Source organism: Trichoplax adhaerens, genomic scaffold, assembly GCF_000150275.1.
Source record: "Trichoplax adhaerens TRIADscaffold_7 genomic scaffold, whole genome shotgun sequence".
NCBI classification, from domain to species: domain Eukaryota; kingdom Metazoa; phylum Placozoa; class Uniplacotomia; order Trichoplacea; family Trichoplacidae; genus Trichoplax; species Trichoplax adhaerens.
This window is the reverse complement of record NW_002060949.1, coordinates 3292449-3306541: the sequence shown is the minus strand read 5'-3', so window position 1 is coordinate 3306541 and position 14093 is coordinate 3292449. Positions and strand designations below refer to the sequence as shown.

Below are 14093 nucleotides of genomic sequence, written 5' to 3'. Positions count from 1 at the left end.
TCTATTTCTTCTTGATTGTATAGAGTGGAAAATCATTCTTTTATTACCAATATTTTCTTATCCGGCTGTGGAATGACCGAAGTGATTCATTCTAGAATGATCGTGTCGGTAGTAATATAATTCAAGTAACGATTCATTTCCGTAACCGCTACTAGAAAGTAGATTGTAAAGTGCACAACTGGAAATTGTTAGGATTAAATCATCTCATCGAATCACCACTTCTTCTCTATAAAATATTAACGATTACAAACTTTCGACACTGCTGTACAGCTCTTACAATCTGTCTACTTAAACGATGGATACTCATCCTTGGCAAAGGCCAAGATCAAAATCGATCAACTTGGAAAAGAAATTTGCCGAAAGAACAACTTGCCATGGGCTTGGACATATTGTCGATCAAGACGTTCCCAAAGTACGTCGTTATTTGTGGTCGATAGTAACGTTAGCAGCTAGTGTTGGTTGCATGATTGGCAGTATCCAATTATTGCAGTATGTTTTATCCTTTCCAACGAATATTGATATCGAAATTATACACCAAGATAGCTTAATATTCCCAGCAGTAACCATCTGCAACTTTAATCAGCTTACCAAAACAGCATTATCGGAAGAAGATAATCGACACTTGCAGACATTTCTTAGAATCTATCATCGAAAAGGAGCTATCAACAAGAAAGACCTGGAATTAGCAACAAGCTATTTCCGTAATAAAACAGGAGTTGATTTCCATTTACAAAATTTAACGCAAGATTTAGGCCATCGTAAAAATGATATAATTGTCTCTTGTTTATGGGATGATCAAGTTTGTGGTCCAGAAAATTTTACAACCATTTTTACCATTTACGGCAATTGTTATACCTTTAATTCAGGTCAGAAAACTGAAATACTGTTTTAGATATCTATTTTTACAGCATAGCATTCCTCATTAGATGCATGTATATTATAGATGTATTCCTCTATAGGACAGTAAAGATTGATAGAAGTAGTTTAATTAGATAGACAGAAAATTACGACGATTAATGTAACAAAGATGTTATAGTGTAAAGTGGCTTTAAAGAACACGTCGATAATACTTTTAAGATGAAATTATTGATCTACTATCGATGATCAAGTCTATGGATGATGAGTTGTTGATAACTGTTCATTTTATATATTTTCTAGAACGCAGAGCTTGTAAGCTTCTTTTTAATTTTTATTTTCAGTACACACACTCTTTTTTAAAACTTCACATCTTCCTACCCTAATCCATATACATGCTACGCCTTAAAGATTATGAAAACTATTTGCAAATACCACCTGTAAGGCTAATTTTGACTTACTCCCTATTATCACTTCCGAAATTATTAAGATATTCGCCTATAATACGTTTGCATACTCGTATGATAAGTCGTATAATGCCATGAGAAAATTGCTTTGGACTATTGTTCCATATTATTAATATCGCGAACATCTTTATGGCTATTTTGTTTAGTGATTAGTAAGTCGCCATTTTTTAGACGAGAATGACAGTGGCACTACATAAAAAAATGAATAGAATAAGATTTCCTCAATTTTAACTCGATTTCATAATCAATTTTCCATATACAGTAATTATAATTTTTGCTGTCATACGAATTAACAAGTAAAGCTGTAATCTCTAATAATACGAAAACTTTTCGTAAGTTATTCTTTACCTACAGTATAACATCCTTTTAGAATATAAAACTGTAATAGCCTACTCCTATGGCAATATCGTGATGCTAAGGCCAATTTGATAACAGTATTACAGCTGTGCATAAGTTTATTAGCAGATGCCTGCCTATGCTATTTTAACATCTTTAGCAGCTATAACGTAGAGCTTAATAAACTCCACAAAACTCTATTTTCATCCCAGTCATAATGATAACATTAGCAGTTAAAATCGTTGTCTTTAGATGCATATTGGTCCTTAAGTAATGAGCGATTCTTTTCTAATGTATCAATAGGTGCGAAAAAAGAAGGTATGTTATCTCAGCGTGGGAAAGGCTCTGCACACGGACTACGTTTAGTTTTGAATATTGAACAATATAAATACTCTGGAAAATTATCGTATGGTTCACCAGATGCAGGAATACGATTTGCCGTCCATTCTACAGCTGATTTACCTGAAATGGATGCTGAAGGAATGTCCATACCACCTGGTATGCATGCCTATGCCAGCATACCTGGAGCTGATGTAAGTTAATAGCATACATCAGTGATCAAATTGTGGACAAGTATTAGCATACTGATACTTTTTCTTCTTTATTGGATATTAGCCGTAATCTATATGCAAAAGAATATCTTATGACTGATAATTAATCTAAAGTACAGCTATTTCAATCTGTAATTCCATGCAATAATTTCTGAGTTAATACCGATAGTTTACAATCATGAATCGCTAAGGATTTATAGTTTTTCAATACTGTATAAATATCGTTATCACAATTGATAGTCCTATTTAATATTCCTATGCTAGATTTATCACACGTTAATGATTATTTAGTATTTAAAAACCTAAAAACATCATATTATTCTCTAAAATCATCGTTGAGATACTTACATTGATTGGTAGTAATTTATATTTTAGTACGAGTGTACTGTACTTGTAGGTTGATTTTACCTTACATAACTAGTCGTACCTGCTTGCGGTGCAATCACAATATAAAAGTTACTATAATCAATACTTACCTAATATCAATTACCGAATGACCCTCAAAAGACAATATAATCTTTAATTACCATTCGGTGCAGATATCAAGTTATAGTTATAAAATTGAATTAATATCTGGAGTGTGAAAGTAAATTATAAGAACTGAATATTGCGATAAAGTTTACATTTTAACTGCAAATGAATCGTAATAATAATTGAATAATTGTAATCATATCAGTGACAATGAAGATTTATCTTCAATTAAATAAGGTTATTGAAGGCCTACCAAAACCATGGGGTCAATGTGGTTCACAAAAGCTCAAGTATTTCGATCATTATTCGGTGTCATCATGCAGGAGAGAAAAAGAAATTGATTTCATATTGCAAAGATGCGGATGCGTTGAGCCACACCATGCTAGTAAGTCCTAAACAAGCCAATTTAAAGTACTAAATCATAATAGTTTTACCGTATTTTCAATTTTACATGCCGACTATATTTATAGCTCAACCAAAGCCTTACAGGATAAGCAAGGATAGTGCTAAATACTATTTACAGTAATAACAAGCTATAGTGACTGCAGTGATATGTTTTGATGTACATTATTAAGCTTAAACGAGAGATAATAGACGTATGATAATACTAGAATAAATAGTATTATATAAAGCTATTTACCAGATATTATATAATGCTATTAACTAGATATTATATAATGCTATTTGCTAGACATTACATGAAAATATTTGCTAGAACGTACATTGATAATTGATAGGCGTTTGTTATCAGATTTCACTCTAAGAATAGATATTAATAAGTTAGACTAAAATACGAAAATATGTGCAAATTTCATAATAATAATAATGTATAATAAGAGTATTTCGTTTAAACAAAAATATCTCAGATATCTTAATTATTGTTTTTCCGATCTCACCCTCTCTAAATTAAAGGAAATTTAACTCCATGTTCACCTGAAATAATGCTTGAATGCGTTTTACCACTTATGAGTAGGTTTATCTATTCGATAATATGCTATTTTGCCCAGATAAGAAAATATTGAACTATCTCTATTACTTCATTGTTAGTAAATTAAAAGAAGCGCTTTTCCTTCATAGGTAGCTCTAATCCAGTTAGTGTCGGTATCAATACAAATGTATGTCCTGTAGCTTGCGTGCAAACAGAATACAACGTCGAAGTGTCGTATGCGTTAATCCCTTCCCAAGTTGTGGTTAACGACATTAGCGATCAATACAATGTGACTAAAATAATTGAAAATGCAAGAAATCAACGCCTAAATCTGACAATGTCCAAATTGGAATTCATACGGTATCAAAGCAAATATAAACTCCTTAAAATCCTTTCTCAAACATAATGTTGTTAATCAGTTCATCTGAATTTTGTAATAAAATAATGTCTGACAAAATCGGATGTAGAATATTTTCTAATATATGATAACAATTTTAATAATTACGTATTAAAATACCTGTACCTTTCCATAAAATTATTCGCTACTCTAGTGGTGTCAACAAATTTATTTTAGTTTCATAACCATATACTGTGGTCTTCTATCGTTTACATAATGTATATCGGCAACGTTTTATGTTAGCATTAATATTTACATATTAAAATCCTTGCATTTTTTCAAGGAGATTATTACTACTGCGGCATTTACTATAGTCAATATACCTCTAGCTTAGATGGTTACTCAGAAATTCCTATCTTTGTTCAAGTGTGATTAACAAGTTTAATTTAGTCTTACATCGCTTGATAAAATCAAAATATAATGTGTAGTGCAAATACTAATGCATATCGAGATACCTCGTACTTCTTCATTATAAACATAACTATTTTCGCGTTAGAATTATTATGCAGTTCGTTACAGAAGGAAGTTACTATAAAAATATTAATTAAAACTCATGAAACAAAATTTCATTGTTTGATTTCGTTGTATAATTATAGTCAATTTATATGATACTAGAATTATTTATCAACATAACCGTTATTTTTACTTATTCTAGCGAAAATTTTGCTTTCCTTGATGTCTATTATAAGGACTTATACCTATTTAAGACAATCCAAAAACAGGCTAGCGGATTTGTGGCATTTCTAAGTAATTATCCCTAAGAAATAACAAGTCACTACTATCACATGGATATATTATTAAGATGTAAAGAGTGATATAAAGGCTACTTTTTAATCAACCTATTTCTCTTCTTTGAATTACATTGATTAGGTGATATTGGTGGTCAATTAGGACTTTTTGTTGGCGGTAGTTTCCTTACCATGTTCGAATTTTTTGAATACATCTATGATAAATGCTTTCAACAAACGAAAAGAAGCAAACGTGAAATTAGCCGACGAATGCAAAGTATACGAGAAAAAAGGCGCCCCGAATCAATGGCTTCATCAACATCTGTTCGTGGTAATTTATCCACTAATGTCCATAATTTTAAAGTCAATGAAAGCATTTCATCACATAATGTAAGATCAAACGGAATAAAGTCTAAGTTTAGAAGGTCTAACAGTGAACATCTCGCAAATATTCGAATTAGTCCATCCAGTATTGACTAGGGTCTAGCTACGTAGTTCGATGTTTAGATTATCATCGGTAATATTTACTATTCAATAAATCATATGATTTACAGCAGTAAGGTAGTTCTAATATGCGTAACTGCGTTGGAGTTGTCCTGGAAGTCAATTTCACTAATGGATAAACTATAATAAAATTAAATGTGATAATAAATGATATGTTCTCATTGACCATTTATGTAATTAGCTATGATATCATAATTAGGTATTTTAATTTTCAAAAATAAGATAATATATCCTATTTGAGCTACACTTTTGATACTACCCATCAAGCTAATCCATATTGTTTCAAAGATTTCTAACCAGAAAGACTTGTTAATCTACAGCATTGGTCATATGTCGATAAATAGAATTAAATTCTAATTTCTCTAATTAGATTAACTTATAATATGCCCTTGATATTTAGATCAAAATAATATTCAATATATCCTGGTAGTTCAAGCAGGTGGAGTTAAATAGTTTTAATGTCGTAATTTTAGTTTTACTATTGTGTTATCGCTATTATGGTTATGTAAGATACCGAAAATTATTATTAAATTATATCTTAATGATAGTCTTGTTTCTTATTGCTTTTGCCATTCTATATTCGGATATTTAGGGTAAAATGAGCATACAAACTAATGCTAGAGTTGAATCATAGCTAAGGCTAACCCTAACATTAGCTAATCCTATTGTAAGACACTGATCATTCTTTATAGTTATTATATTATACGTTGCGTATATGCATGGCGCTTAACATGAATTAAGCAAATTTACTAACGGTAGACATGAGCTGTAATATAAGATGGATAAATACTCATATTAATTATGCTATACAAAATCCATATATATATATTTAGTATACATAACATATACATTCAACAAATACAAATAGTTAATAGGTTATACGAAAAAAGTAAATTAATAACGTCAGAATTAAACTGGTACAGGTTTGTAAAGGGTGTAGTATAATCATGCTATTGTAAGCTACATTTCATATAGGGTAAAGCTCATAACAATAAAAATGAGGAGTGAAATCTTAAAAGATCTTTGTAAGAAGGTTTGCTTTTATGCATACTGTTATGGCATTCGAATGTGTAAGATACGGTACAATTAAATCTTATCTTATATCATGAATATACAGTACTTGCTGCCGCTATTTTATCCACCCTACTATTAAGAAACTATAGTGAACGAGACTACTGCTATCTTACTAAAGTGTAAAGAAAGGCTTAAAATTGAGCTTAAATATTCACACTGGATATATGTAAGATTGTATTGAATTCCTGTAAATTTTCAATTCGAATTACTGTATTTTCTTAAGCAAAATTGCATATTATAGTATAGTGTATGTGTTTGACGATATAAAAAGCTCTTAATCGTATCTGGGCATTTAATAAATCGAGATGTTACATGAAAAAAGTATATAAATGACATTACAAATAAAATTAAACTGATTATTTTCTACAATACAGGATTAGATTTGACAGTACGCAACTTCATGTAAAATTTAAATTCTATTTAGATGCAAGCCATTACAAATTGTAAATACTGCTTAAGCAGGTTATTGACCGCAATTGTTATTATGAGTATCTCACCCAAGTGAGAAATTTATTATAGGAAGAAATTAGCCTTATGTACCCACCTATGATGAGAATAGTAAATGTTACAGATTATCTATGCAAACTAATATCATATTTAAATTTTATTATATACTAAAAATTACGTATACTTCAGCTTATTAAATGTAGGTGCAATTATGAATAAATTATTCGTGTAAGATATATATTATTAGGGGAAAAACTGGCCTTTATCGGTCAATCGCGGTATTAAAAACATGCCTGAATTAAATATCGAACACGATGTGACTAGTATCAATTTGAGTTTTATTTATTAAACTTATTTCATAATCAGCTACTATGAACGTTTCATCTAGGTCACAATAGATGACAGCAGGCAGCTAATCTTATAGAGAGCAAATCTCGATATTTAATATACCTAAATTCCTCCTATTTTATCCATCAATTGTTATTAGAAGAGAGCAGGGTCATATCTTTTAAATGTATGATAGTAGTATCAATTTATTCTGAAGTCTGAACAAATGAATTATTTTAACCTTCAGCTTATTCGTACCAACAATAATTAATTAACGATAAATATGTAAATAGCAGAAGTACCGTCAGATTAAACGTATGATCCAATCGTAGTGGAATACAGCACGCTAAATAAAGTTCTAAATAGTAAGGTCTAGTTTTAATATCAAGCTTTAATAAAGAGGATTGGAAATAAGATATTTACGACTCTTACATTAGAATCTAGCTTTTATCAGCATGCCACTTCTGACATGCAAATCTTTTAAAAGTGATTATAGTCGCTGATCAAATTTATCACAACAGTACTATATTTTTATTTTAATATCAACTATTGCGACAAAAAATTATTAATAATATTTTGTCTTAAATATTTTAAAGCTTAAATTTTATGAATTCAAAATGAATTGCAACCAATGTAATATCGGACTCCTTTATTCAACTTTTGTAAACATGTTTTCGTTGGCAAATAGTTCAAACCCTTGACTCCATCTGTTAACTCATTTCCACTATCAATAAATACCACACCTAACCTTGATTTTTTTCTAACCTTCACCTCTAACATTCCCTCACTCAATCAATAAAGCTAACCTGTCATATGAGTAAAATGCCATATTGTCGAGACTTCAACCACTAGTAATTGGTTCTTGTTGCATTCGCTTTCAAAACAATATTCATTATCAATCATATTATACTTAATATAAGACAAACAGTAGGATGAAAATAGTTCATAATATGACTACCATATTTTACTGATAGATATTTTCGTTAAAGTGATCAATACATATAGAATATGCGACTACACCTATCTGATGCCTTTCTTTTAAGTTCAATTGATCAAAATATACAGAATGTATAAACTGTATTTATCTGCATTCATTACAGTTAGTAGCGAATATAAATTGTTTCAACTTATAAATTTAGGAATTTTGCTACTGTAAAATCGTTTAACTATAATTACTCGTCATCTTCTACTATTTCTATAACAATGCAGCAATAAATATAGTCCTAATTGTAGGCCGGAATAGTTTCATTATTGAGATCTGAAATAAATTTTCTATTGATTTTAGAGAAATTACTCCAGTGCATAGAGTGCTAATTCTGATAACATGCATTCTACTATTTAGACTAGATTGCTGTGCCATTATCATACAGATATCCAAACTTTGCAATTACAGTATAAGAAGATTTTAATGAACTTGTAAAAGATCTAAAGTAGTAAATATTTCTCTGCTCTCTAAATTAATCTATTAATTAATTATTGGTAACTTATTACTAGAATAAGACCTGGTATAGTTTCGTTAATACTGCTACCTCAGAGTAAATACAATCTATCGAATTAAATGGAGAGATAATTGAAGATTTTATATCTTCAACTATAAGATGGTCATATACAAGTGTTCTGATTCTCTCGCTGAAGTTACTGCAAGAGTAATAATCTGATACGAGAAAACAAAGCTACAATGTTAATTTTAATATTCGTTTACTTATAATTTGGTTGCTATTAACGTCTAAACTAATATTAATGCAAACGTTAATCTATTTACAGCCTACATTCCAGGGAAAACTAAATCACTCTTCCAACTTATCAGTATGTATTATAGCAGACATGAATAAATAGATGATGAAGCGTTACATCATTGACAGTAAATAGAATGAATTGGATAAATTAATACAGCTCAAGCCTTATACCACTTGGATATATTGTTGAGGTAGTATTAAATAATAATTGCTTACCAGATCTGCTTCTTGTGCTGAATTTTAAATTCGACTAAATTACGATTATTTATTTGACAGTACTGTATAGAGTCATTAATAATTAATTGTGGTGTACCGCTGACATGAAATCAGATGCAATGGTCATAGTAAAGTTCATAGTGCAGAAAGATAGCTGAAATCGAAGATAGAATTAGGCTAAGACTATTTTAAAAGGACCAGTAGTGAAAGTCCGGATATTTTAAATAAATTTATAGTCTGCAATCTCGACCTAAAAGGTTCCAGTTGATATATATAATCAAAATAAATTAATCTTAAGTGCTATGCCTAATTGCCTAATTAAAAAGTAATGACTACAACAAACAAATAAGTTCAATTATTCTCCTAACTACTGTAGTCCTAAAGTTTTACAGAGTGTATGTCAGAGCATACGCCTAAAACACTATTCTTAATGGCGTGTACGAACTGATCAAGATAGATTGACTCCGGATGTACACTGAAATTTGATGATAAAATTCAATTGATAATCGATAGTTTCCAATTTTAATCAGTGTATGAAACTTCCTATCTAGCCTGTTTATTCTAGTTACTCAGATAGGATAAGAAAGCATAAAATCGGAGCGGGCAATGAAACGGTTAAAAAATTAATCAGAGCCAATTTTAAAACATAGACATTCTATCTTAATTTTATATTAATTGATAATTGATCATGATTAGTTGACGCTAAGTATCTAACATCTAATAACAAAGCAATGATAATAAGATACGATTGTGAGCGATTGTCTCTAATCTAACCTGCTTGACTTGGCTAGATAAGATATATAATATCAAAATCGATTTTAGAACGGAATAAGTTTATTCTATATTGACTATTTATTATACATGCTTAAGCTGTAGAATTATAGTTAAATTTACTATCTACCACGCTCAAACTCTCAATTGTAGCCGAGTAAAACTGATCAAAACAAATTGACCTCGGATGCAAACACCTACTCAGGGTGACAACAACATCAAATGACTTATCTATTACAACAAATATAACTGATCGAAAAGAATTGACCCCGGATGCCAACACCTAATTACAACGTGATGATAACATGTGGTTAAAATTCATTACTTTTATTACCAATCAACGCCGATTATTGTTTTCTTATCTAGTCAGCCTATCTAGTTTTGTTAGATAAGATTCATAATATGAATTTATTGGTAAGTTAAGATATAATTCAGCCAAGATATAAACCAATTCTAAGCGAATTTTCTATACCGTACTCCATACCCAACTACTCTAACTAGGCCGCTATCCAGACGGAAATAGCAGTAAGCTAAGTGGGAGGAACGCTCTATGGAGAATAAATATGTAAACATGAATGGATTGATTGCTATGAAAGCCGATGATAGAATTCGAATTGGATATGTGATGACGCATAAAAAATATAATTAAGAATCCAATTATATCAATAACACCAGATGGTTATCGATATTGGTGGATTTTTATATCTACGGCAGACGAAACGTAATCAATTGCTATCCCTCTATATTTCTGGTAACATATCTTAATCAACATGTGGGCACAAAATAAACAAATTTTTTTCCTTGCATCATAGTGAAAATCATACCACTTAATTTGATATTAAGACGGGGCATTGTCCCTTCTTGAATAATGAATTCTTAGTCGTAGACATTGTTTTGACCAGTCATGATGATGAAATTTTGAAATAGAAATAAAACGACTAAGGATATCGATATTGTTGGTTATTAATCACTTGATCATTTTATTTAGGTAATATGAGCAGCTTGTCTTGCATGAATCTGAATTGCTTCCGTCTTTTAAGTCGTACCGTAATGCGTTATAAAATTTAGCTGATGATATTTATTTCAACAATCACTAGAATACTTGTGGTATTTCATCAATCAATTAATCAATGTTATTCAAGAAAATATCCTCTTATTCTATCTGACTGTAATTAATCTTCATTTTACAAACATTTAGTTCAAATCTATCAGAAGCTATAACAAATGATCTCATGTTACCTTACCATATTAAATCTTGATATTAAGATCATAATTCACTGATAGTCTCCCTAGAAAATTATCAAACATAGATGATACAATATCTTTCCTAGTTGTAATTTTTGATAGGTATTAAAATTCAATTGATTGATTACTTATATATTTACGATTCTAGAAATCTTGATTTCATGGATATGAGGCCTTGAACAACGATAAAATTCATTTTAATCAAGATCGAAGCTCTCTAATAGATAAACAATTTTTCCATTTGATCAAGGAAATAATCGTTTTGTCTGTCAAGAAATTTAACTTAGTACCAGTAACTGTCAATTCTTTGACGATTTAACGATAGTTTTATAGTGATTATATTGACAAAATACCATCAATCCTGCAGATAAATTGAATCATCATGATGGTTACTTTCTTTCAAGCTATCTATAACTGCCTTCAACATTTTGAAATACCAGCTTACTTCTAATTTTTGTTCGCTAACAAAATTCCTTGGTTGAAAAATATTGTACTTCAACCTTTCATCAATTCCTTATCCTGATATATCATTTTCGATCTAAGTTGGCAAATCTTATCTTTATAATAGCTATTGCTTTGCAATAGTCAAGATTATACAGTCATAATCGAAGGATTTTAATATAAGCCTTTCTTCCACATACTGCCATTCTCATCTTTAACTTTAAAGCGGTAAATTTAGCCTCAGTTTTTATTCCTGTTACTTTGCAGCATATGAAAGAGCGTTACGAAGACACCGTTTTAAACCATTTTATCTAGCATTGATCCACCCTCCAGTAATCCATCCATCCCCTTCATCGACTAAAAATCTGGGTTTAAAACTTGATATCATCATTTTTAATCTTAATTGACAAAGCTTATCATTTTATTCAACCGCCAAAGCCTATCAAGTCTCAAAACTGACTGTATCCAACATTTGGAAGCAACCATCTTAATCGCTCTATTTTCTGTCAATTAGCGATATCCATTTTAACCATCGTTTTTAATCGGAACTAGAAAATTTATTCTCTACTCTACACACTAATACCATTCAGTAAATAATAGTTTGAAAAAGGAAATTATATTCTCTATTGATCCTCTGTAGCATTAATCAAGATCAGCCTTAAATCTTCTGTCATCGTCTATCAATTGAAAATCTTCATCATACCTTGATATCGTCGTTATTCTTAACCTTCCTTGGCAACATTTATCCTCTATTCTAGTCGCTTTTAATCAAGAAATTAAGATTCGACTTTATCAATCCTGCCAGCTCCGTAATACCTTTAATTCTCTTTCGTCGATTGAAGATATCGATTTTATTTCATTTCCAATTAGAACCCACAAGCGCTTCACTTATTTCAACCCCCGTAGCTATAGCATAAAATACCGGTATAAAATAAATAGAACTGAGAAGAAAATATAAATATTAATAAAGAAAAACGAAATTAGACAGAAGAGTATGGATAGAAATTTCCAGCAAAGGCCACGAAAGCCAAGTGTTGATTTTAGTACAATAACTACTATTACGACAAGCACGAAAGATCAATCACAAGATAGTGATTTTTTCTCACAGCGACAGAGCTCACTCAATATTTCATATCAGCATGAAGAAGATTTTGCTAAAAGGACATCATGCCATGGTATTAGTCACGTCTTTGATGATGAGACCCCAAAACTACGTCGTTTAAGTTGGGTATTTCTTACTCTTGCTATGGCTACAATTTGCATTATTCAATGCGCCGATCGAATGATCTATTTAATCAGTAATCCAACTAAAATTGTCATTAAAAATGAGATACCACCGCGGATACGATTTCCTACCGTTACTATTTGTAACTTTAATCGATTTCGTAATTCTACTATTAATGAAAGCAATCATTATCGTCTACAATATTTGTTGCGCTTAATGAATGCACCACAAGCACCATCTAAAAGGAGTGAATTTAGTTTCAGAAACGACCTCGTCAATTATTCTCGCAATACTAACGATGATTTAGATTTATTATCAAAGGTTGGCATACAGCGCCAAATTTTGATTCGATATTGTAACTGGGATAATCAACCTCATTCATGTTCTGCTGAAAACTTTACTCTAACTTATACAAAATATGGCAACTGCTTCCTTTTTAATGGACGTAAGTAATCTATCACTGCACCTTTCTTTATTAATCAGAAAAATATACTTTGATTTCGTAAAATTGTTAGCAGATTAGTTTGTAACTTAATTAATCCGTCAATCTACGGTATTTCTACGTTTTGGATCATATCTACTATGATACTAGAAAGTCTTAATTTCATTGTACTGTATAGCTAGGCCAAAAATTCAAGCATATCGAGGTGTTAAATTCCCCTTATTTACGAAGTTAACAATATCTTACCCATTGCTTAATCAGTAACCAATAAATTACTAGATAACTGACCGATATTAATCATTTAGAATCGGCTGATAATGAAGCATTATATCAGAAACGAATTGGCAGATCTCATGGTCTACGTCTGGCTTTCAATGTTGAGGCCGATCAATATACAACAATGAATCCAGAGCCAGATGTTGGGATAAAGTTTCGTATTCACGAGCCTGATGAGCCAGCCGATATTGAGGCTCAAGGAGTTGCAATACCACCAGGGTATCATGCTTATGTTCGTTTAAAATATAATGAGGTAGGAGAATATGCTAGAATATCATATCTAAACTCGGGTATTGAGATCAAATACATAATTGCGATATTTTTCGTGCTCCAATTGCCTTGTAACCCTCCTAGCATATATTAGCTTTCATAGTGTACTCAATTGCGTAATTTTAACAGCACCTAGCCATACAATATTTGATATCAAATGAACTGAAACTAATTTTATATTAGTTGTAACCTGTGCACATTTAACCTATAGGCTGCTATAATATCCTGATAACTAATTACATGATCTGTATTTACAGTAGTTTAAAATTGAGCAATGTACCATGCTAGAACTCCTCTTTTAATATTAATAAGATTATCGCAATAATAGTAGCCAATGATGTGGCTCCATTAGTATTAAATTAACATTTCTACCGCACTTTGTTCTG

At 30.8% G+C, this 14093-nt stretch overlaps 2 protein-coding genes across 2 annotated transcripts; both read left to right on the top strand.

Annotated features, from left to right (window-relative positions):
• Positions 1–295: 295 nt before the first annotated feature.
• TRIADDRAFT_58143 (uncharacterized protein) lies at positions 296–5213 on the top strand (the record flags this gene model as incomplete). Its single annotated transcript, XM_002114354.1, has 6 exons — positions 296–866; positions 1962–2191; positions 2918–3065; positions 3758–3968; positions 4661–4752; positions 4876–5213. 6 exons carry the CDS (start codon positions 296–298, stop codon positions 5211–5213), a joined length of 1590 nt encoding a protein of 529 aa, XP_002114390.1.
• A 7275-nt stretch (positions 5214–12488) lies between these two features.
• TRIADDRAFT_58142 (uncharacterized protein) lies at positions 12489–13936 on the top strand (the record flags this gene model as incomplete). The annotated part of the gene is made up of 3 exons (XM_002114353.1): positions 12489–13164; positions 13467–13690; positions 13919–13936. The coding sequence occupies 3 exons, from the start codon at positions 12489–12491 to the stop codon at positions 13934–13936; spliced, it is 918 nt and encodes a 305-aa protein (XP_002114389.1).
• Between the last annotated feature and the right edge of the window lie 157 nt (positions 13937–14093).